General features: G+C 41.1%; 2 protein-coding genes across 10 annotated transcripts in view; one reads left to right on the top strand and one right to left on the bottom strand.

Annotated features, from left to right (window-relative positions):
• COG5 (component of oligomeric golgi complex 5) overlaps positions 1-23,660 on the bottom strand; it is a 172,810-nt gene that overhangs the window by 109,694 nt on the left and 39,456 nt on the right. The window lies entirely within an intron of this gene.
• Positions 15,028-21,126, top strand: GPR22 (G protein-coupled receptor 22). 6 transcript variants are annotated; one of them, XM_081211761.1, is made up of 4 exons: positions 15,028-15,661; positions 16,643-16,899; positions 17,529-17,683; positions 19,443-21,126. In XM_081211761.1, exon 4 carries the CDS (start codon positions 19,468-19,470, stop codon positions 20,767-20,769), a length of 1,302 nt encoding a protein of 433 aa, XP_081067887.1. In that variant the 5' UTR covers positions 15,028-15,661; positions 16,643-16,899; positions 17,529-17,683; positions 19,443-19,467; the 3' UTR covers positions 20,770-21,126. The 6 variants fall into 6 exon arrangements, with proteins under 6 accessions (XP_081067887.1, XP_081067886.1, XP_081067890.1 ...); XM_081211760.1 differs by having other exon boundaries at positions 16,759-17,683; XM_081211764.1 differs by lacking the exon at positions 17,529-17,683 and having other exon boundaries at positions 19,490-21,126.

Here is a 23,660-nt window from a genome sequence, read left to right as displayed (position 1 = left end):
AACTGAATTCCACAGGAAATAAGGCATATGGGGCTTTCATGCAGGGGACCTTAACAAAATTAAAAGAAAGGAAGGGAAAATTCTTTGAGAATTGGATATAAATTGTAAGCATGGTCTGAAGAAACGAAGCCTGCTAGATTCCAGAAAGGTAGAGGCAGTAGTTCTCTCACAAGGGACCATTTTTGGTTAGGAAAATAGAAAACCTGTTCCCTCTTCTAGGTTTGTTTTAGACAATCAGTTTGAAAACAGAGATCCACTGGGGAAGGAACCTACTAAAGTTCTGACAAATAGGTCCAGAGGTTATTCCACTAGGTGATTTGACCTTCATTATTTAAAAGACTGGAAAAGTTTGGGTTTTTTTCTTGCTGTTTCCACCCTTCCCTAGAAGTACACTCCTTTTTGTTTTTTTTTTAAAGAGCACATTACAAATTTTATTTTTGTTAGGACAAATAATGGTGGGCGGGGTGGACAAGCCGTTCAAGTAGTATAGCTGCTTATGCCCTGCTCTTACAGTCAAAACTCAGAAGAGAATGATGATCCAAATGCAGAACTCATTTATTTAATTCAACATCCCTCCTCCTAAAATGGAGTACACTGAGAACATAATTATCTGTGATTAAGAGTGAGACCCATCCATCAAAAAGAAAGATTCCCCTACTTCTCCAACTCTGGTCATTTTCCCATTCAGCTTGATTTCATTTCAGGAAAAGTAAAAAAAAAAAGTAGGAAAAACAGACAAACAGAGCTACTCAGAAGGTTGGAGACTCCTTTATCTGGCACAATCCAATTCAGAAACATGAATTATGTTCCCATTTTTGGCAAGAAAAACAAACTTTTCCAGTTGTTTAAATAATGAAGGTCAAATCACCTATTATCAATAAAGCTCAAAAGTAGTCTTCCAGATATAACAAATTTACCTCCAATACTAATAAACAATAAATTGATCTTTATTCCCACGGAAGTCTCTTTGCTGTGGTCATATATTAAAAGAGGATTCCCCCCATATTCTCCTGAGTGAATGACTAGCATCCAAAGTTTTGATTAATTACTAGAGCAATATAATTCGCCATATTGTCTGGGTATGGCAAGTTGCATGGCAAGGCCCCACCCCTGCCCCATTGTTGGAATAAAGACACTAGACACCAGTATTTTAGGTTAATGGGCTAAAAACGGCCACAACTTTATTGGTTAAAGAATATGAGTGGTATTGGCATGGGCACTGGAACCAAACTGACTATATCTGACTCCTGCCTGCCTGCAGGAAGTCTCTGAAGGGTTAACCACCAGTAGGGGGAGCCCTGTTGGTGCACATCAACTTGGGTCTCCCCCGGGGTCACCGACAGGGGTCGTGCCATGGCCCTAGCCCCTGCCTGGGCTTCGGATGGGCCAGCGCACCCTGGATTCTTTTAACACAGGGGGCAGCAAAGTTTTTGTGGCTTGGGCCAGTGGACTGGAGTGTGCACGTGAGCAAATGCTAGTTCCTTCTGGCACGGAGGAGGCGTGCGCAGCTTCCCATTGGTTGCAAGAGCTTCCTGCAGCCAATGGGAAGCCAGCCAGCGTCGTGGAAGGCGGTCCCTGCTCTGTTCCGCGCCTGTTTAGCATGGCACATGGGAACCGAGCGGGCGGGCGGCGGGGGTCTCTGAGCGGGCGGGCAGGGGCCCATGGGCCGGTTAAACAACCCCCATGAGCCGCTTGTGGACTATTGGCCTTAGGTTGCTGGCCCCCGCTTTAACAGAATACCCTTGAATTAGGAGGGGTAGGTGATGGCCACTACCTCCCCTCCCCTCCAACCAAATACTCCAATGCCTAACCACCAAGCCTTACAAAGTTGTGATGATTTGCTACGAGGTAGAGCAAAAAAACCAAGTGGCTGGTGCCAATTTGCCAAGTGGAAAAAAATCCTATCAGGCCCCTTCAACAGGCGACCAACCAAGGTCCATAGCAAGGTCAAAGGATTAAGAGCCTAACTACAGTGGTGCTCCGCAAGACGAATGCCTCGCAAGACGGAAAACCCGCTAGACGAAAGGGTTTTCCGTTTTGGAGGTGCTTCGCAAAACGAATTTCCTATGGGCTTGCTTCGCAAGACGAAAATGTCTTGCGAGTTCCTGCGGGTTTTTTCCCCTCCCCCCCTTTTTCCCAAGCCACTAAGCCGCTTATCAGCTGATCCTAAGCCACTAAGCCGCTTAACAGCTGATCCGCTAAGCCGCTTAACAGCTGAGCCGCTAAGCCGCTAAGCCGCTTATCAGCTGATCCGCTAAGCTGCTAATGGGCTTGCTTCGCAAGACGAAAAAACCGCAAGACGAAGAGACTCGCGGAACGGATTCTTTTCATCTTGCGAGGCACCACTGTGTAGGGAGGGAGGGCAGGAGAACTGTGCCAGTGGGAACCAAAAGGGGCGAGTTCCCACCGCAGCTTAAATGGTTTAAGCAACGCCCCCCCGGCCGACTGGATTGGTCGGCCCAAGGAGTGACACGGCCAGGGACTTCCTATGACGTGGGGGCCAGTACCACACCACCCCCACGCACAGGACGGGCTCATGACCAGCCCGCAACTCCATTTCCCCGGGGAAGGGAAATGGCTGTATGATGCTGACTATTAACTACTGACAGCCAAAGATTTGCAGCGTAAAATGGTAAGAGATTTTTAAAGGATAGGTTTTTCCAGGAGATAAAGCAGACTCAAAAGCTTATTTATTGAAAACCTTCAACGTGAAGCAAACATTTATGAGATAAGTTTGCTCATGCTAGAAAGAAATATCATGAAGTCAGCATTCTCAATATTTGCATTCCAGAGTATTAGAGGGGCTCAAATAAAAATAAAGAAATACAGGATACAGTAGACTTTGAAGGGGAAAACAAGGGTTCAACATGCTCAGGCATGAATCTCACTGGATAATGTTGGGCAGTCACTGTCTCACAGCCCAATCTGCCTGAACGATTTTTTTGTTTGTTTGGGGGATTTTTTTTAGAAAAAGCCACATGTACCTCGTTAAATTCTTCCAAGAAAGGGTGGGGTAGAATATGAAAGATGACTGCAAAAAATAAAAGAAATCCACAAAATGGAACACATAATGGATACAATATCCATCGGAATTGGGAAAAGTTCAGAAAAGTGAAAGCAAAATGATCAAAGAGATAGGATGGCTCCCCTATCAGGAACAATTGCAGCATTTAGGCCTTTTTAGTTTAGAAAAATAAGGTAAGCAAGAGGTGACATAATAGAAGTTTTAAAAAATATGCATGGCATGGAGAAAGTGGATGAATGTGGTGGAGTCTCCTACTTTGGAGGTCTTTAAGCAGAGGCTTGACAACCATATGTCAGGAGTGCTCTGATGGTGTTTCCTGCTTGGCAGGGGGTTGGACTCGATGGCCCTTGTGGTCTCTTCCAACTCTATGATTCTATGATTCTATGATTCTATGTTTTTCTTTTTTCTCTCAAGACATTAGCAGGAATGTCGAGGGAAAATGGTGAAAACAGGTTATTTATTGAGACAGAGTGACTTTTGCAGCTGTTGTTAAAGTGGCAAAACAACGAAGCACGGGACGGGGCGATGGAGATATTTCCGGAACAACAATGGGATATCCGCCCAAAGCATGATGGATAATAGCAACAACAGGGTGGAAGAAAGACATAACATCTTACAAGGACAGGAAGAAACACCATGGACAGAATAATTGCCACACCCAGGAAGAACAAGGATATAGTTTGAGTTCCTCACTGGTAGTTATTACATCATTTAATGTGTAGAAGTTATTAATACTGCAGTTGTTGTATAAGGGATTATTATAATGACCGGAATGAAATGGAAATTAGTAAGATTTTGGAACACAGAAATAAAGCAAAAAATCAAATCATCAATTATATCATGCGGGGCGGGATTTATCTAAATTATATAATTCAGTATTTGAACGATTGATATTAATAATTGTATTATAAACTGGTATTGTTATAATGAGGCTATTATTGGATCCACTGTCAAGAGGCAGTATGCCTCCAAAAACCAGTCACAAATGGACAGAATACTGTTGTACGTTTCCGAGCACAATTCAAAGTGTTGGTGCTGACCTTTAAAGCCCTAAACGGCCTCAGTCCAGTATATCTGAAGGAGCGTCTCCACCTCCATAGTTCTGCCTGGACACTGAGGTCCAGCGCAGAGGGCCTTCTAGCAGTTCCTTCACTGCGAGAAGCAAAGCTACAGGGAACCTGGCAGAGGGCCTTTTCGGTGGTGGCACCCACCGGTGGTGGCACCCGCCCTGTGGAACGCCCTCCCACCAGATGTCAAAGAGAAAAACAACTACCAAACGTTTAGAAGACATCTGAAGGCAGCCCTGTTTAGGGAAGCTTTTAATGTTCGATGCATTACTGTATTTTAATATTGTGTTGGAAGCCGCCCAGAGTGGGCGGGGTATAAATAATAAATTATTATTATTATTATTATTATTATTATTATTATTATTATTATTATTATTATTATTATGCTGCTCACGTCTTGCTTACGGGCTTCCCACAGACATTTGGTCGGCCACTGTGAGTTCAGGATGCGAGACTAGATGGGCTACTGACTTGTAGCAGCAGACTCTTCTTATGTTCCTAGCATACGTTTGCAAAATTCAGTTCAAAGTTCTGCCAGCAAGAATTCAATCTGAGCCGCTATTCCTGCCATTGCTTCTGCCCATTCTCTACTGACAGAGCCTGATCCGTCTCTATTCTTCCGTATGTTTCCAGATACGCAGTCTTTTATTAGTCACGCCGAGTTTAATGAATCTGCCGTGTCCTGCTTAGCGCCATTTCGAAACAGTGTGAAGATAAACTTAAAACTCTGGGGGCAAATAGAGGAAAAGAAAATTGTGAAGGGAGAATTTAAAGAGAAAACTGGATGCGCTTTAAACAGTTGCACCATTCTTTTCTATCTCTAACCCACTTACTCCACCACCACCACCCCACACAACAGATTTGTAATAAAATATTGTGAAGGCTGCAATGGTGATACCCACTAGTACTCATATTCCATCTGTGCAGTCTTTTCTTCTTCTTTCCTCAAAATGACTTCACTGAGTATGAGCACCTTCATGAGGGGAAAGGCGGAAAACGTACTCAATAAAGCATGAGCAAACAACAGAGATTCAAGGTATGTTGTCCTAACACCTGTTGGAGTCCCTAGCACAGTTTGCTTTTATACATGTGAATGGTGTCTAGAAATCAATAAACTTGCCTGAAGATGATATCTGCCACCTTATATACCTGCCCATCTCTAGACTCAGAGGCTTAAGAGGAAAATCTGATGTTCCTGCTAGCTGAGCTATTGGCAAAAAGCTCCTGAGCAAATAATCAATGTGCTGCCGCTGAGAAGCTGCCCGTGGACTTGCCTCCGTTCTACAATATCCTAAAGACAAGATCTGATCATCTGGTGCTTACCATCACTATTTCATAGCTGGCTTATATCAACAGATAAGAGAGAATCTCAGCCATGAATCTACCCTATAGTCTGTGTCGTTTACAGCTCTTGAAAATGCACAAATAAATGTATTGTTCGTGTACTGTGTGCTGCATATGAAACTGCAGTTATATGTTGTTCTTGCATTTACATGAAAACCAATAAATTTATATATAGATTTTAAAGTCCCCTATAGGTAAAAGTTACAGTGTCTGGGCTTTTTAGGTAAGAAAAAAGTGAGAAAGGGAGGCATGACAGAGGTATAAAAAATAATAATAATGCATGATATAGAAAAAGTGGTACTGTGTGGTAACAGTGCCAGTTGTGACAACTCATACATGGCAGCTTATACATTTGTATTGTTCCAAGACTGGGTCAATTGTCAATTGTAGCACAAAGGTTTATCTGCCCATAGTTCTAGCCATGTACATGGTACTTTACAAAGAATGAGCAAGCAGGTCGCTGCCTCAAAGGACTTGCAATCTAGGAAGTGTATGGTTGAAACCAGCAACTGAAAGTAGAGTATAAGGTATCAGGAGGGGAACTGTGATGACACCCTCCCCTTTTCCTTCGCTAATGCCTGAATTCATCCACCTATTGCCAAATTGGGTTAAAGTGAAACAGAAGAGGAAGCAAATTGACACAGCAACATGGGGGCTTGGTGCCCCAAATAAACAAAGCGGTTAGAGCAGCCTTTCTCAACCTGTGGGTCCCCAGATGTTGTTGAACTACAACTCCCATCACCCCTAGTTAGCAATGCCAGAGCTCAGGGATGATGGGAGTTGTAGTCCAACAACATCTGGGGACGCACAGGTTGAGAACCACTGGGTTAGAGGCAACCTTTGTAGGGGCAGTGTTATCTGATCACAGCTTTGGACTGCCCTCTATGGTTTTGGTCCATCATTTTTCTGGAAGCACCTGAAGTTCAGAACATAGACCAACCTATGAAGCCACACGATCCATAGAAGCTGTATTGATTATCTTGCTTCGTCAAGAGCAGATACAAGCATGCTGAAGAAAGTGGAAACCACCAACTTTATAAACAAGTAAAGCAAACAAGGTGGCCACACAATTAAACTGTCAGCAATTTCACTTTACTCAGGCAACAAATGCATTTGTCAAGATTCTGATTTAAAGAAGACCATTAATGTACAGCATCTGAATGTATTTCCAAAAGGCAAAGAGATTCAAGTTATGGCTATGTTTCTGGCATAGAAGCCCAAGTGTTTCACACAGCAACAAGGGTAAGATGCTCACTGAATCTGATGGGAGAATTATCAGGAACGATCAGAGACCTGCTGCTCTTCTAAAAACACAGAATTAGAACTAGAGCAGTTCTAAACAGATGTTTTCCCCCCTGTATGCAACCATGTGAATAAATGCAAAGAGAGATCCAGCAACAGCCCAAGATTTAGCTTCCCTTGGTTACATTTGTCAAAACTAGATTAATTACTGCTTAATTCCTCAAATCCGTCTGTTTTGACTCTAGCACCCAGCAAATGTAGTGTCATCTATTTTCCTTAAAAGCCTTATGGACATGGATGATGTTTCTTGTACAGAATGTATATTGAAGACAATTGACTTTATATTAAAACAAAGTAAACTAGGCAGTAGACACAGAGCACTCAGTATAAATGTACTGTTACTGCCATTCCAGGAACAAAGTGTGAGAATACTAGTAATAAATATGAATGGATGAGCTCATAGATTGAAACTGAACACAAGATCTGATGGATGGTTTTAATTACTTTTACTCATCAGTTAACAAGAGAAAATTATTGCCACCGATACATTTTATTTGGTTGCCTAAAGTAAAACAAAGCACACATTTGTCACGGACAGACACATGCAGTAACATGGGTTAGTCAGTGAATCCCATTTTAAAGAGTTACTTTTAAATTTCATTTATTTTTCCTCATATACTCCAGGGGAAAATGGAAAGATGTATAGACATGAGTTCTGCCATCTATACTTCAACAGACTGTGATGGGAAGTTGGAGCATTGTGGTTCACTATTTGCAAACTGGGTCAAATTAAAGGATAAATCTATATCCTTTACATGCATGTTAGCAAATACTGTTGGACAGTTGAGGTTGTTGCCCAAGATCTCCATAACGTCCCCATGTCACACTTGAGTAGAATCAGCTCTCCATGTCTCAGTTATCCCCCAGTTACTGGGTGGTCTAAATGGGTCACACTAGTATGTGACCAGGAGACAGGATAAGGCAAACATAAACAGTGTGTCCCCATGCTGGCTTGTGGCTCTACATTATTTTAGTATGACAGTAGCCAATACAAGGGTCCACCAAAGATGACCATTTGGTACAAAAGGTTCAAATGTGAAGATTTTCTTACCATGCGTGAAAGCAGCCATCACATGTGACCGGTACTTCTCAAAAAAGAAGCATTCACAGAATGTTTTGCATGCTTTGTGTTGACCTGAAGGACCGGTGTGGCTTTTTCAGTGGAGAAACTCTAGGTTTCTATCAAAATACTTTCATTCCTAAAAGAAACCAAATGACATGCAGTGCGATGGCAACTCATATGAGGGCCACGTTCCAGAGGCAGTGCGCATACGCAAAACCGTGCATAGCCCAAAGCTGCCTGCTAAAAGCAGGGGAAGCCCCGCGCAAAGGACCTCATGTTGTGAGACGAGTGGGAAGTGGTGGAGCCAGAAAGAGGAAGGTTCTCTCTGCTGTGGAAAGGAGGAGGAAAGGAGGAGGAAAGGAGGAGGAAAGGAGGAGGAAAGGCAGGCAGGGAGAGAAGCTGAGGCTCCATTCCATATTCATTCCAGCTTTTTCTTTGCCTGCAGCTCTGTCAGGCTCTTTCCACTTTCTTCTTCCTTAGCTGCTTCCAGCGGCGTAGATAGCCGCTGCGTGCCCAGTGCGGCCCACGCGTCCTGCAGCGGGGGGTGGGGCGAGCCAAGGCAGAGTGCACTGCTTGGAGCATCTCCACAGCCTCCCCCTCACCTGTAGGGTGGCTGAGGCGGTGGGCAGACTGCCTGCGAGCTCCGCGCTGTGAGCTCCACACTCCACCCCCTCAGAAGAGACGTGTGGCTCAGGCATGCTGCAGTGCCCCCCGCCTCACCTAGCTACCAGTGGCATAGGAAGGGTTGGGTGGTGGGTGCGGGAGTTATTTCCCCCCCAAAATAGTATCATAACCCCAATTTTTTAAAAAAACAACGAAACATATTTTTGGCATTTTGTCACCCCCCCAGCGATGACACCCGCACCCACCACACACACCCTTCCTACACCACTGGCTGCTTCCCCACTCATTTTGGAGCCTCCTCTACTGCCAATGGGAAAGCCATTGCAAGCACCTATCACTGAATTTGCACCAATAAAATGTGTGTGTTGCGATTGCACCATATTCCCAAACGCACATTACTTCTACAGTGGTACCTCGGGTTACATACACTTCAGGTTACAGACTCTGCTAACCCAGAAATAGTACCTCGGGTTAAGAACTTTGCTTCAGGATGAGAACAGAAATCGCGTGGCAGCGGCGGTGGCGGGAGGCCCCATTAGCTAAAGTGGTGCTTCAGGTTAAGAACAGTTTCAGGTTAAGAACGGACCTCCAGAACGAATTAAGTACGTAACCAGAGGTACCACTGTGATGAAAGTGATCATTAATTTTTTGAGCTCTGAAAATTGACACGTGGGTAAGAACGTTAGAGCCAGCGCCAGTTTAATACAGCACGAATAGCCATGCTTAACATGTACTAAACAGAAATGTTTTGTGCCATCGTGTCCCCAATCCACCTAAAGTTCGAGAGGTTTAAGAGTGTGGTTAATACGCAAAACTACAGCCACCAAGCTTCCTGATATGGAAGGTGAAGGATCCTATTCATGTAACCACAGGGTAATAGACTATTTCGGTTCTGTTTTTGTTTTTATTTAGATTTCTGAAGCACCCACCCCACACTCCAATTGGTTTCATAACCATTATTAGAAAACCCACACTAATTAGATTACAGTTGTTGGGAGAGTCTGTAGAGCCCTTAACACCAGGTCAAAAGCACTCTGCACAGAGAACATTATTTACTAGAAGGCCCGAGCACAATGTTGCATGAGTCCTGTTTTCTAGAACAGCAGTGATCAATGATAGCAGAACAACATTCAATATAAGATCTAAACCCTCCTCTCTACAAATATATGCATACTAATAGCCTAGTGGCTATTATATGTAAAACAGCATGCATCTAAAATGTTTATGTGTTGCATGAGAGGTCACAAATTTACTAATGGGGGAGTACTCTTTCAAGAACAATGTTCAATAACACTTTACATCACCTCGTCATCATACAATCTATCTACCATTTACACTGAAAAAAAATCAGTATAATCCATAAAGTATGTCAAGCACCAGCAAAACAGGAGAACTGTGACAATTTGACAAGAGGAAGAAACTTGTTGAAATGCATGTGATTCTTGTGGTTCCACCCCCCCCCCAGCTTTTCCAGCGTAACAATTGAACTCATCTCTATTGAATGATTTACTCAATAACATAAAATTTCCTGGCTAAATTGCCCTCCTACCACAAAATCTCCACTTTGAACCAGAAAATGATTACAGAGTCAAGAGGTGAAGTACTAATATGTGTATGTTTGTATATGGGTATAGAAATTATTATTATTAATTAAATTTGTACACCACCTTATACCCATAGACCTCAGGGTGGTTCGCAGTGTGAAATCACAAGAGAAAGGGTTTTCATCCTCGCCTATGTGCCAACCCAGACTCTAAAAATCAACTTCTCATATATTACTTATCTACACAGACAGTTAGTTGCTACCAATTCAGATGCCAAGCAACCCTAGGAATCATGGTGCAACCGCAATTCAATGTGCAGAAGCAGTTTTAAGAAGGCAAATTCTACACTAGGGAGAAATTGGAGTTGAAAATATTACTGCTAGTGACCTACTGCTCTTAAAAAAACAAACCTTGGAATATTGTAAAATTCTGGTCACTTATCTCAAAAAGGATACTGCAGAGCTAGATAAGGAAACAAAATGATCAAGGGTCTGGAGCACCTTACATACTAAAGTTTTGGGGGGGGGCTTTTCAGCTTAGAAAAGGTAGTGGAAGTGGGACACGACAAAGGTTTTAAAAAATAGAAGGAAATTTATGGAAGTAAAAAGACAGAAATGTCTCTGTTATAACAGTAGAACTCATTGTCAAAATAAAAAAATTCCTTCCAGTAGCACCTTAAAGACCAACTAAGTTAGTTCTTGGTATGAGCTTTCGTGTGCATGCACACTTCTTCAGATACACTGAAACAGAAGTTGCCAGATCCTTCTATATAGTGAGAATATATAGAAGATAGTGAGAATATATATCCTTCTATATATAGAAGGATCTGGCAACTTCTGTTTCAGTGTATCTGAAGAAGTGTGCATGCACACGAAAGCTCATACCAAGAACTAACTTAGTTGGTCTTTAAGGTGCTACTGGAAGGAATTTTTTTATTTTGACTATGGCAGACCAACACGGCTACCTATCTACTAGTAGAACTCATTGTAATCTTCTGAAATGTTTTGGTAGTAGAGTTAGGACACACAAAACGAGGTACTACTTCACCAAGAATATACTTTATGCAATTTACCCCTGTAAGATGTGGTGGTGTCCTTATCTTAGATTTCTTCGAAAAGGGCGCTTTAAAAGAGGATTAGACAAAACCATAGAGGAAAATCAATGGCCATTAGTAAGGATGGCTAGCTGGAGCCTCCCAGTACGGGGGACAGCTTGCCATGAATTCCGGTTGTTGGGGATGACTGCTGTTCTCATGCTCTGCCTGTTGAATTATTTTTATGTTCATATACAGTGGTACCTCGGTTTACGAACTTAATCTGTTCCAGAAGTCCGTTCTTAAACCAAGGCACGCTTTCCCTAATGAGGCCTCCCGCCGCCGGTGACCTTCTACCATTCGAATTCCATTCTTAGACCAAGGTAAAGTTTTCAAACCAAGACACTATTTCTGGTTTTGTGGAGTTTGTAATCCAAATCATTCTTAACCAGTTAAACCGAGATACCACTGTAATGGCATATCTATTTACAGTCATACCTCGGGTTACAGACGCTTCGGGTTGTGTGATTCCTTGTTGCGCACCGCGCCGAACCCAGAAGTACTGGAACGGGTTACTTGTGGGTTTTGGCGCTTGCGCAAGCGCAGAAGCACTAAATCACGCTTTGCACATGCACAGAAGCACCGAATCACAACCCGCACGTGCGCAGACGCGGTGCTGCGGGTTGCGAACGTGCTTCCCGCACGGATCACGTTCGCAACCCAAGCGTCCACTACACTACCATAGTTCAATGCAATGGCTACACCAGGGGTCAGCAAACTTTTTCAGCAGTGAGCTGGTCCACTGTCCCTCAGACCTTGTGGGGGGCCTGACTATATTTTGAAAAAATAATAACGAATTTCTATGGGCCCACAAATAACCCAGAGATGCATTTTAAATAAAAGGACACATTCTACTCATGTAAAAACACGCTGATTCCCCAACCATCCGCAGGCCAGATTTAGAAGGCGATTGGGCCAGATCCGGCCCCCGGGCCTTAGTTTGCCTACCCATGGCCTACACTGACCAAATACAAGACCCTCACTCAATGGGCGACTGCACTTGAAAGATGACTAGCTGTGACCAGAGGCAGATTTAGGGGAACGTGACAGGTTCAATTGCACAGGGTGCTGAGCTGAGAGGGCGCCTCAAGGGGGCACCACAACAAAAATGGAACGAGGGAAAGTCAAGAGGTGCAGGGGGGAGGCGCTGAATTTTGGCTTCGCACAGAATGCTGCTGAAATTTTAAAGCCCAAAGTCCACCACTGCTGTGACTAGCTCTATTTTAGCCAGAGATGAAACAAAATTTGTGGAGAGGTTTCCGATTACCTTTCATGAACAAGCTGGTTAAGAGATCATAACCAAAAATTATCTCCCATCACCCATCTAATGCTGGGGAGATTTCTCTTAATACAAATGATGGTCTCTGTAAACAGTAACAAGAATATTATGAAAATAATATAATGAACTTAGTTTCTAGTCCATATAACCACATATCCCGCTATATCCAACAATTAAAACAAAGTGATATCTGTTAAATTAAAAGCGATAAAGGGAAAAGGTATGAGATTATGGACATTTCTTAATTGTTTTAAGCCATAGAACTACCCCTGTCAAATGTAGAAATCTAGACAAAATACTTCCAGCAAAAAAGAAAAATCTCCTGGCAAATACAGTGAAATACATTATGATGGCCAGAAAGAAAATGAAGGGAATAGTAAATTCATAAGACAATTCATTTTCCCGTCTTTGAACTATAAGGTGGATAAATCACAAGAGACACAGACTAGGTAGAGGAAGACTGAAATTATTTATTGTATTATCTAAAGAATTTTGCTTGCCGATATAAATATGAGCTACGAGTATAATCAGAACACCTTCATAGATAACATTTGAGGCAAAACTGGCAGGTGAAGTCAAGGGCCACAGGTGGAAAACTCAACAAGCACAAATATTGTAACAAGGCAATGTAAAAGTTCTCTCTAACTTCAGTATATATTCAAGGATCTTATACAATAAACCACAGAATTTACATCTTTTAGTTAGTTTAAAGAAATTTCTTAAAGAAATTTTAGATTGTCCTTCATCCCAAAGAACAATACAAAAACCCAACCCACATCGGAATTAAAATTTATTACCGCAACTTACAGTACAGCAAACAAAAACATCACCAGAGATTCAGAGGCGGCAGAAACACAACCGACAAACTCACTCCCCAAATGCTTGGGCAAAAGATGTATTTTGAGTGAAAGCTGGAAACTTCTGAATATGGAGGACAACTGCACCTTCACGAGAAGGGAGTTCCACAAGTGGGGGGCCATCATGGAAAAGGCTCTATCCGGTGTTAGTGAATGTATGTTTTGTGTGTGTGATTTAATTGTGGTGAGAATTATTTAGCTAATCCCCTCAAACATTAGAAATGCATGTACACTGTTACTAAGTTATCCCCATTGGTGTTAATAGATATGCATTGTTGCTGAGCTAGTCCCCACTGAAATGTTAATTGTGTTTATGTTGATTGTGCATGCACAAAGAATAACACCCCCACTTTCAAGACTTCTGCAAGTGTAACTTACTGGGTAAATCTGCCAAGATGCACTATTGCCAATGTCTAAAGATCTTAATTCACAAGACTCCTAGGAGGCTTCCTATTTATAAGGGGAGGGACTCATCCTTGCAATCACACTAAGCTTTGGAGGTTCTCAGAAGCAGCAAGAGGTCTTGCTGCTTCCACCAAGCGCTCCAGCGGCCAAATACAACAACATACTGGCAAAAGCTTTGACAGTAAGCCAAAATCTGGGATGGCCACTTATCCTACTCCATTTGTGTTGTATGTCCCAATCATAGCTGAGGGTGGGACAAGAGATGTGGCAATGACATGTTTTGGCTGACTACTAGCTTTCCAACTTCATGAAAAAATGGATGTTCAAGAAAACCTGGGCCCACCAATTTGATGTCCATTTGAAAGAAAACTACCATTGTAGTATGTAAAGACATCTTCCATTATACATACATTGTAGTATGTATAGACATCTTCCACTAGCAACTCCTTTTCTCTTTACAGAGTATTTATTTTTTAAAATTTAAAAACTAGCCTCCTTACAAATGTGCTGCCTATTGTGCATTTTTCGGTTTTTCCAGCAGTTTACAGCTGTGATCCAAAGAAAGCACTCCTGTACCTCTGCAGTTCTTCCAGTTGCAGTACCTACACCTAAGGAATCAAGCCAACCATTAAAAACAGATAACAGGTTCCTGTGTTTTTTTATGCCTGCAATGAATTGCAACCCACATCTACATACCCACTAACAGAACATAATTTTAGACTAATCTATTCTTAAACCTAATAAAAGGCATTTTCCAGGTGTGTCTTATCCACATTCTAGATTTAATAGCACATCCTGACTCATTCAAGATGCTCCTAACAGAACATCCTGACTCTCTGGTTTAATTGCTCATCATATAGCTACCACTACTCAAGTTCCTACTCATAATTGAGCAAAGATTAAATATTAAGTTAAATGAACATGAAGCTGTAAGACAGATAAGAATGATGTGCCAAAGAAAATAGAGTTAAACAGAATCATGCATAAGAACAATATTCAATGTCCTGCACTGAAGGAGAAGTAATATTCACAGCTTTCACATTCAATACATTTCTCAGTGAAATCTATCAAACTGCAATATGCCAGAACTTCTGGAAACCACAGTTGACAGACTATATAAAATCAAAACTAAATGAAATTCATTTTTTCTACTAATATCCTAAATACCCCAAGTGATTCCATGCCAAACTCTACTTTTTCAGTTCCTACTTCCCATAAATATACGATATTGGCTAAGATTTAGTGCCATTAACTGAAGAGAATAGATTTGCACCTGAGAGGTAGATGTAAAGCAGACCCTAAAGCATGTGCAAACAACACATTCGTCTAAATATAATATATGCAATATGATATATACCTGCTTTCCCCTACTTGTGTGGTCTCATGTAGCACATCCACTATTCTGCACCACACACACACACACTGTGCAAAATGGGGATACTAAAACTATTATTCTTTAATATATTCAAGGCATCACTTTAAAAAATAGCCCTTTAAACAGAAGCTTCCTCTAAAAACAGAAAAAGAAAATTCACTCCCATATGCATGAAGCACAGTTTAAGCCGAACATCACTGACCAATCAAAATTAGTGAATGCACTGCATCTCTCTGCAGTGAAGGGAAGCGACAAGGTAGGCTGTCATTCTGCTCAGGCTGCCCGGAACAAGCTTTCCTAGGCAGCCCAAGCTGCTCCTCTTCCGAACGGCTGAGCCTGCGCTGCCTCTGGAGACAAGAAGCCTTCAGTATGTTAAATGACTTTCATTATGCATTTTCAGATGCTTATTGATTCTACGGTGGGAAGCGGGAGACTGCAGCAGGCTCAGAAAGCAGCACTGCATGCTGTGTGCATGTGAACAAACAGCGCGGAAACAATGGCACAGCACAAGCGCAAATTTTCATTAAGGTCCTTTTTCGGAGAAATGCTATTCACCCTCTTCCCCCTGTACTCTGCTAACAAGTGAAAAACAACAACCACCACCAAAAAACAAACAAACTATGAATCCCTCCAAACTGGAACTGCTCCACCGGCTTCGGGAATTTATACCATCCTCAATAGAGGTAAGGCACATTCCTTTTTACAATACAGAGCCTCAGCAGTAGCTAAGAAACAATGTTTGTGAAGGGGAGAGAGATGACAGGTTCAGCTTAAAATTCTGATTTGGCTTCCTGCTTTTATTTCTGAGGACACACAGCATTCAAATATGCCTTCTTCCATTTAAAAGGATGAAATCCTCCAACAGTGTTTTGCCTGTAAATTCATGCGATCTGGAAGATTACAGTGTCTGTACCTCTTAAGGGATGGCAAAGCTTAGGTTTCGGCTGCTAAATAGTTCTTAATGCAGTTAAAATGCTTTCTTCTGTCAAGGCCATTTTAAAAAATATATATTAGGCAGCCGCATATGTCACCAACAAATTTAAATATCCCATAAAGGATCATAAATGCTTTTTTGTGGGGGGTGGGTTATATGACTAATCCCAGGTTGCCTACGGGGAAATTGTGTGTGTGTGTTTCTGTTAAATGCTTTGCTACTTAAGGTATGTCTGAAGAAGTCTAATGCAAATAAGCTTACACAAAGTAAGGAAATCAAAATGCTACTTATAATTCCTAAAAAGCAGTGGATGGAGACTTTTACATGGTCACATGAAGCCAACACATTAGTATGTAAACTAGTCTATTGTTAAAGCTGCATTCCACAGTACTTATGAATTATTGTTTTTTTAATTGTAGAAACATTCCTCCCCTAACTACTACTGTATCCTTGGCTTTAACGTAATCTTAAAATATATCCAGTCTAAATGGATCCAAATGGAAAGGTATTTCAGGATGGGGAAGAACAGAAGAGAACTACCATATTCGGAAGTACTTAAATAATTTTGTTAATGTTATATACTCCTACAGAAAACAATTTCACACTGTCTGACGGAAGCCATCTTTCATAGTGTGCAATCAGATGATACTAGAAGCATGTATTCAGTCATAATTGTATTTAAATTATTATAGAATCTCTGCTTTTATCATGTTTCATCTTCCTTTTCAAGGGAGCATATAATCTGATTCGGTTTTATTACCAACGACAAGAAAAACACAGTCGCCCGCAGATCTTCACAACAGCTATCGGGATGTGCTTATTATAATATATGTTTTTAAACCCAAGGATTTACAAGAAAGTTATGGATCTACATTCCCTCTTGAATGGCGTGTGATGCATATATGGACACAGAGGACTAACAAAGGCACCTGCTCAAATAATCAAGGAGAGAAGATTAATTCAGTGGCTTATTGCTGAAGCAAAATGGTGAGCACCTCCTGCAAATGGATTTATAACATAAAACCAGAATTGTGGATTTGGCTGACGAATGAAGAAACAGTAACACAAATTTTCCCTGAAGGAATATCTATATAAATACCAGCATGCTAAAATTTGGCTCCAGGTATGTCATATACAACAATAAAACGCCATTTGTAGCACTTAGTACAGTGACTAAAGTTTAAGGGAACTATCCTAACCAGCTGATGTAGTTTATGACCCGAGTTATAGTAGCTGCAAATGAGCACACAGTAACTGGATTAATGCAACACACAGCAATTTTTGTGGCAAACCCAGGACTCCACACTAACGAACAAAAGTACCACACAAGCCATTGTACAACTCTAACAAAAGGGCATTTTTGAAGTCCAGTGTTAATTTCTATCCTGCAGCTTACATTTTTAGAAATGAAATTAAAAAGTGGTGCCAAACAATGGAGAAGAGGCTAGAAATTATGAATCACTCCCAAAAGAGTTGCTGTCCACCAGTGGCTTTTAAAAGGGAGAGACAACTCATATATACCGGGCTCTGGTCTGTAGGAACCTATAATTAAGCCTTTTTGTTCAATTGTGCTTTTTTTTCATCTGCTGCTGAGCTGATGTGCTGAAAACAAAAAGAAAAACTAAAATATTCTGCAAGGCTGGAAACAGATCGCAGCCATCTTTCTGTTGCCAGGTGAAAACGCATGTCAAAATCTGTCAGTGACACCATGTATGAATTTATGAGAAGCTGCTATAGTGAGCTGAAAGGCCCCTGAGGCAACAGAAAACAGGTAGGTCAGATGTTGCATGCACCAAACCTCTGCTTTAACATTTGCAGAAGAAAAGAGCACAGCTCTGGGTATGCGTTTCATTTTAATTACCTTCCCATCTTGACATCTCTGCTTTTATTTAACTGAACATCTATCTAACTGACTGGTGCGACAAAGACCTAATGTTTAATCTGTCTGTCTAAAAGTTGGCACAAGGGGAATTTTTCCATTTTTGTAAGATTTCAGTTTGCATGTTCCTGCACCTTAGCCTAGTAAAACAGGCTAGGTTATACAGTGTGCTTAACTACCTCTAATCTTTCTGAGTTTTTTGTTAACCACTGCAAAGGGTATATAATTTACAATACATTTAGAATAGCTGTAAACATGTCCCTATGGCTAAGACCTCATAAACAGAAGAAATTGCCATCTAAGTCATTCAAAACTTGCATCTGGTGATAGAGTAACAGCTAGTATTTTTTAAAGGGTTTTCTGCTTTATTTCCTAACCAAAACTCTTATAGTATAAAAATCATTGCCCTTCTTCAATAAATATGCCAGCTAATAATTAACCAAAACCCCAACCTATTATTGAAATTTCCGAGTGAAAGGATTAATAATTGTCATTTTATTTCTAAAATGTTTATTTTACAAGGGTGTAAACACGGATATGAAACAACCAAGACAAATAGGTTTTTGCCAAAATATCTTGCGCAGCAACTCTATGCAGGTTTACCTAGGAGTAAGCCCCAGTGACCACAATGGGACTTACTTTTGAGTAAATAGCACTGTCAGAAGGCCTAAGGCACAGAAAGTGGTTCACCTTTCAGAAGCAGTCAATTAGCAAGCATCTAAAAGTATTATTATTAAATATGTGACACTGGAATCATAAACTACCCAGGGTGTGGGTCATAGCAGAAGTCATATTGCTACAATTAATGCTATTTCAGTAAACCGTAAATCTTCAACATGGGATGGAAGACGACTTTTACAGTATTTTGTGCAGAAAGCACACACAAATGCACCACCCACTTAAGCCTGCCTACGTAACCCCACCATGACAAAATATGTATTCTTGTCTAACAAGATGACAAAGATGTTGTGATTAAATTCTCCTGCTTCATGCAGCTCAACAACTCAACACTATGAAGCCACTCTCTCTGCTAGCAGCTTGAATTTCCTTGTATGGAACATGCTGGGCACATAAAAAATATGTATCAATAGTTTATGAAACCAGTGCAAGAGACTGTGCATACATTTGCAAATCTTTGCGCATATGTGCAAACATTCACTTATAACTGAACAATCAATTTATATGCACCCACAACATTTTACACGTATTGATACATCAAAGACAATCACTTGATACAAGACACTTCCAAAGAGATAGCAGTAGACCATTCCAATAACATGACTGTAATCTAAATAAATGTTTCAAGGTGGAGTTATCATCCAGAGGAAGAAATGCAAAATGCATGTTTCTTTGAAATATAGCCACCTCCCTTTCCCCACAAAAGCTTCATATAAAATAATATGGCTTAGTTTCCAACAAGTACAAAGGTCAAAGCTATGCATGCAGTTTGCATTGTAAATGTTATAGCCTTGTTTAAAAAATAATAATCTTTTTTTACTGCCTTCAATTCCTGCAAGCTAAGTACAATTCCAAAGTCACCGTGTGTTAATTAAAAGCTAATAAAAACCAAAACCTGCTTTTCTGTAGACATGTAAATTATGACGAGCATCCAAAAGCCAAACAGCTTTATATGTTCTCTCTCATCTTTCAGGGCAAAACAAACTTCCAACCAAAGAATGTGTTTCTCTTCCATTCCAGAAGTCAACATGCAGTCTGAATCCAACATTACAGTTCGAGATGCCATTGACGACATCGACACAAATATGTACCAACCACTGTCTTATCCATTAAGCTTTCAGGTTTCTCTTACTGGATTTCTGATGCTAGAAATTGTATTGGGACTTGGCAGCAACCTCACTGTCTTGGTACTTTACTGCATGAAATCCAACTTGATCAACTCGGTCAGTAACATTATTACTATGAACCTGCACGTCCTTGATGTAATAATTTGTGTGGGATGTATCCCTCTAACTATAGTCATTCTTCTGCTTTCTCTGGAGAGCAACACAGCACTGATCTGCTGCTTCCACGAGGCTTGTGTCTCCTTCGCAAGTGTTTCCACCGCAATCAACGTCTTTGCTATCACTTTGGACCGATACGATATCTCTGTGAAGCCTGCAAATCGGATCTTGACGATGGGAAGGGCTGTGACGCTCATGACATCGATATGGATTGTCTCTTTCTTCGCCTTCTTAATTCCATTCATCGAAGTGAATTTCTTCAGTCTTCAAAGTGCCAATACTTGGGAGAATAAGACGCTCTTGTGCGTCAGCACCAATGAATACTACACGGAGCTGGGAATGTACTACCACCTTTTAGTGCAGATTCCTATATTTTTTTTCACCGTTATAGTAATGTTAATTACATACAGCAAAATCCTCCAGGCACTCAATATCCGAATAGGCACAAGGTTCTCCACGGCACAAAAGAAAAAAGCAAGGAAGAAAAAAACCATTTCTTTGTCCACACAACATGAAACTACTGAAGTATCCCAAAGCAGTGGAGGGAGAAACGTCGTCTTTGGTGTGAGGACTTCCGTTTCTGTTATAATTGCCCTACGGAGGGCTGTAAAGAGACATCGCGAAAGACGGGAAAGACAGAAGAGAGTCTTCAGGATGTCACTGTTGATCATTTCAACTTTTCTTCTCTGCTGGACGCCAATTACAGTTTTAAACACTACCATTTTATGTTTGGGCCCAAGTGACCTTTTGGTAAAACTGAGGTTATGTTTTCTAGTCATGGCATACGGAACTACCATTTTCCACCCTCTACTATACGCATTCACTAGACAGAAATTTCAGAAAGTTCTGAAAAGCAAAATGAAAAAGCGCGTTGTTTCAATAGTGGAAGCTGACCCCATTCCAAATAATGCTGTTATACACAACTCGTGGATAGAGCCTAAGAGGAACAAGACAATTACTTTTGAAGACCATGAAGTAAGACAAAAATGCCTAGTACCTCAGGTTGTCACAGATTAGATTTCAGTATTCACTGAATCATTTAATAGGAAATGTTAAGAAGAAGCTGAAGTAAATACTGCCAAATAAGGATCTTTTTTTTTAAAAAAATGGACGATAGAATTGGGTAGACTGTAAATGTTTGACATATGCTAAATAGATAAGGCCTGTATATTCTATTTCTTCATTAGTCAAGGTGTGTGTTGCATGGCAGTTTGTTAAGAGTAATACCATGGAAATATTTTGTCAATATGCTGTCCTCCAATATACATCTACGTAAATATTTTATATAAAAATAGCCTTAAAAGGTGTACACTTTTAAACATATATATATATTTGAGTTGCTGTAAATATATAAAGCTTTGTTTTTAAGCTTTCTGCCACCAAAAGAGTTTATTGGCTTGACATAACTTGTGTGACATTAAGGTTTTTAAATCTTTCCAGATGGCTCTCTTCTGATATATCAAACTATATTAATGAACACCAAACTTTTTTTATCAGAGCCAGAAATTATAATTATGTGTCCAATGCATCCCACACATGTTTATCACACACCACATCTCTGACCTAATCTAAGGAATTATTAAATTTTAAGTTTCTTTAAAGCCAAAACAACCTGCCCTTACAATTAGTTTTCACAGAAAAAATAGACAACCTCTCTCACAACATAATGTTAATCTGTTACAGAAATGGTTATACGATAATGCACTTAAGTGTGAAGTAAAATGGATGAAATAAGGAATGTTCTTCCCATGCTTACTAGCCACATAAACAAGCCTTAATTATGCTATTCTGATTTTAAAACAATATTTTCTTCCTTCCAGCACTTTCTACTAAGTGTAGCATTGCAATCAAAGTGCCAAATCTCCAACAGTTACTTTCCACAAATGCATCACAGGGCAGCTACACAAGTGTTATTATGCGCCCATCCAGACATTAAATTTGCAGTACAGCATTACTTCATTTGATTTGTAGGATCCAGATATCTGCCCTCAAGGAAGGCAGGATATTGCGTTTTCCTACCGCTCAAACTAGCACGGCACCTTGTCCAATAACTAACAGGGTAATTGCAATTTGGAAGGTTATCAGAATCATAGCTGGCTGCATGATTTCAACTCTCCCCCACTCAGCCTGAGAAGAAAGGAATTGCGTGGGAACCCCCACTGATCCTTTATCATTCTCTTCTTACTACCGCTAGCTAACGCTAACCCTTAAAGTACTGTGTAGAATAGACATTCGAAATGGTAAACTTGCAGGGATCCCTTAATCTTAAACCAGATGTGATATTGCTGCATTTCTGCCAGTTACTTCACTGATAAACACTGGGCGCATCCAGCTGTGATCGTCGCTTAGGCCAGGGTTTCCCAAACTTGGGTCTCCAGCTGTTTTTGGACTACAACTCCCATCATCCCTAGCTAGCAGAACCAGTGGTCAGGGGTGAGGGGTGAGGGGTACTGCAGTCCCAAAACAGCTAGAGATGTGACTTCGGAAAACCCTGGCTTAGACCAACTGTTAGGTGTAGAACCCAACACTATACTTGGGGTACAGTAATTTGGATCCTTGTCCCTTCAGAGCTAATAAAGATCAACTTCTGATCAGGCTCAGCAATGCTTTTGGGAGAAAGGTGAAGACAGCCCTCTTTTAAAGAGGGGTTTCTTATATTTCTTCCTCATGATGTTTGGGTGACCAATCTAGGATATTTTCCCCTGGGCAGCAGGAGTGAAACTGAGCAAGTGATGGTGTAAGAACTCCAGGCATTTCCAGATAAGACAGTTTTCTCTGCTTAACCAATTTTAAAAAGACTTGGGCAGCCTTCATGTGGACATTGGAAGGAAAAAATCCAACCCACTGCCCATTTCATTCCAATGATCTTTGTGCACTGAGTCTAGACTGGACTTAGGATAATCTTGCAAATGAATCAGCTACCTGGTGTTAGGTCTGTTTGCAACAGAAGTCCTGGTGCAGACCCAAGTTGTCAACCAATCTGTCCTGACCTGGCACTGCTCTGATCTCACCAAGGGACTTTAAAGCCTAGCACCAGCCAACATGATGCTTTGTGAAGCGGTGTGTGTGTGTGTGTGTGTGTGTGTGTGTGTGTGTTGAATTTCAATTAGCACCTTAAATTAAGCTCCCCCCCCCTTTGTCACGGGTTTTCAAAGGACACCCAAAAGGTACAGATCAGTCAAGAGGTTTTAAAAGTCTTATCAAAGGCAGGGTAGTAGATGTGACATACTGTATTTTTCCATCTAGAAGACTCCCCCATGTATAAGATGCCTCCTATTTTCAGGGAAACAACCAATCGCCAGTCCACCCTCGGCACTATCCGTGTACAAGACACCCCCTAATTTTTGACATTATTTTTAGGGGGGGAACCTAGTCTTATACACAGAAAAATGCGGTATATGGCAAAACCAAGATAGTGAGATGCATACTGCAAACACCCTCACACAGTCACTTTCAATTTAATGGGGATGCTATGGAATGGTTTCACCATCGTACTGGCACATTTAGAGGCACAGTCTTCTTAAAGGTTCCTTGCCTGGCCCTGTAAACAAGGGAAGGAGTATGATGTAGCCTCTGACCCCCTGCTTAAGCCCAGCTTCAGCTATGTTCTGCTTCTCTGGCTGCCCAGGCAGCTTCAGAAAGTTGAGAATACTGGACTTAACAAGGTAGTCAATATGTACATGGAATTGCAGCCTTCACAAATGCCAGCTTTTAAGAAGTCACCCGAGGGAAGATCTTCCCCATCCATATAAAGCACAGCCAATGCACATTTAAAGCACACAACGTGCCCCAAAGAATCTTGGGAATTGTAGTTTCCCCTTCAGAGCTACAATTCCCAGCAGCCTTAACAAACGACATTGCCCAGGATTCTTTGGCGGAAGCAATTTCATTCATGGCTCAGTAGGTAG

The sequence above is a fragment of the Podarcis bocagei genome (assembly GCF_964188305.1).
Source record: "Podarcis bocagei genome assembly, chromosome: 10".
Classification (NCBI taxonomy): domain Eukaryota; kingdom Metazoa; phylum Chordata; class Lepidosauria; order Squamata; family Lacertidae; genus Podarcis; species Podarcis bocagei.
Note: the sequence above shows the minus strand (reverse complement) of the source record. Positions and strands in the feature narration are given on the sequence as shown.

Excerpts from the sequence above, each read along its gene's own strand:
- GPR22 (XM_081211760.1), top strand. The coding sequence starts at position 19,468 with ATGTGTTTCTCTTCCATTCCAGAAGTCAACATGCAGTCTGAATCCAAC.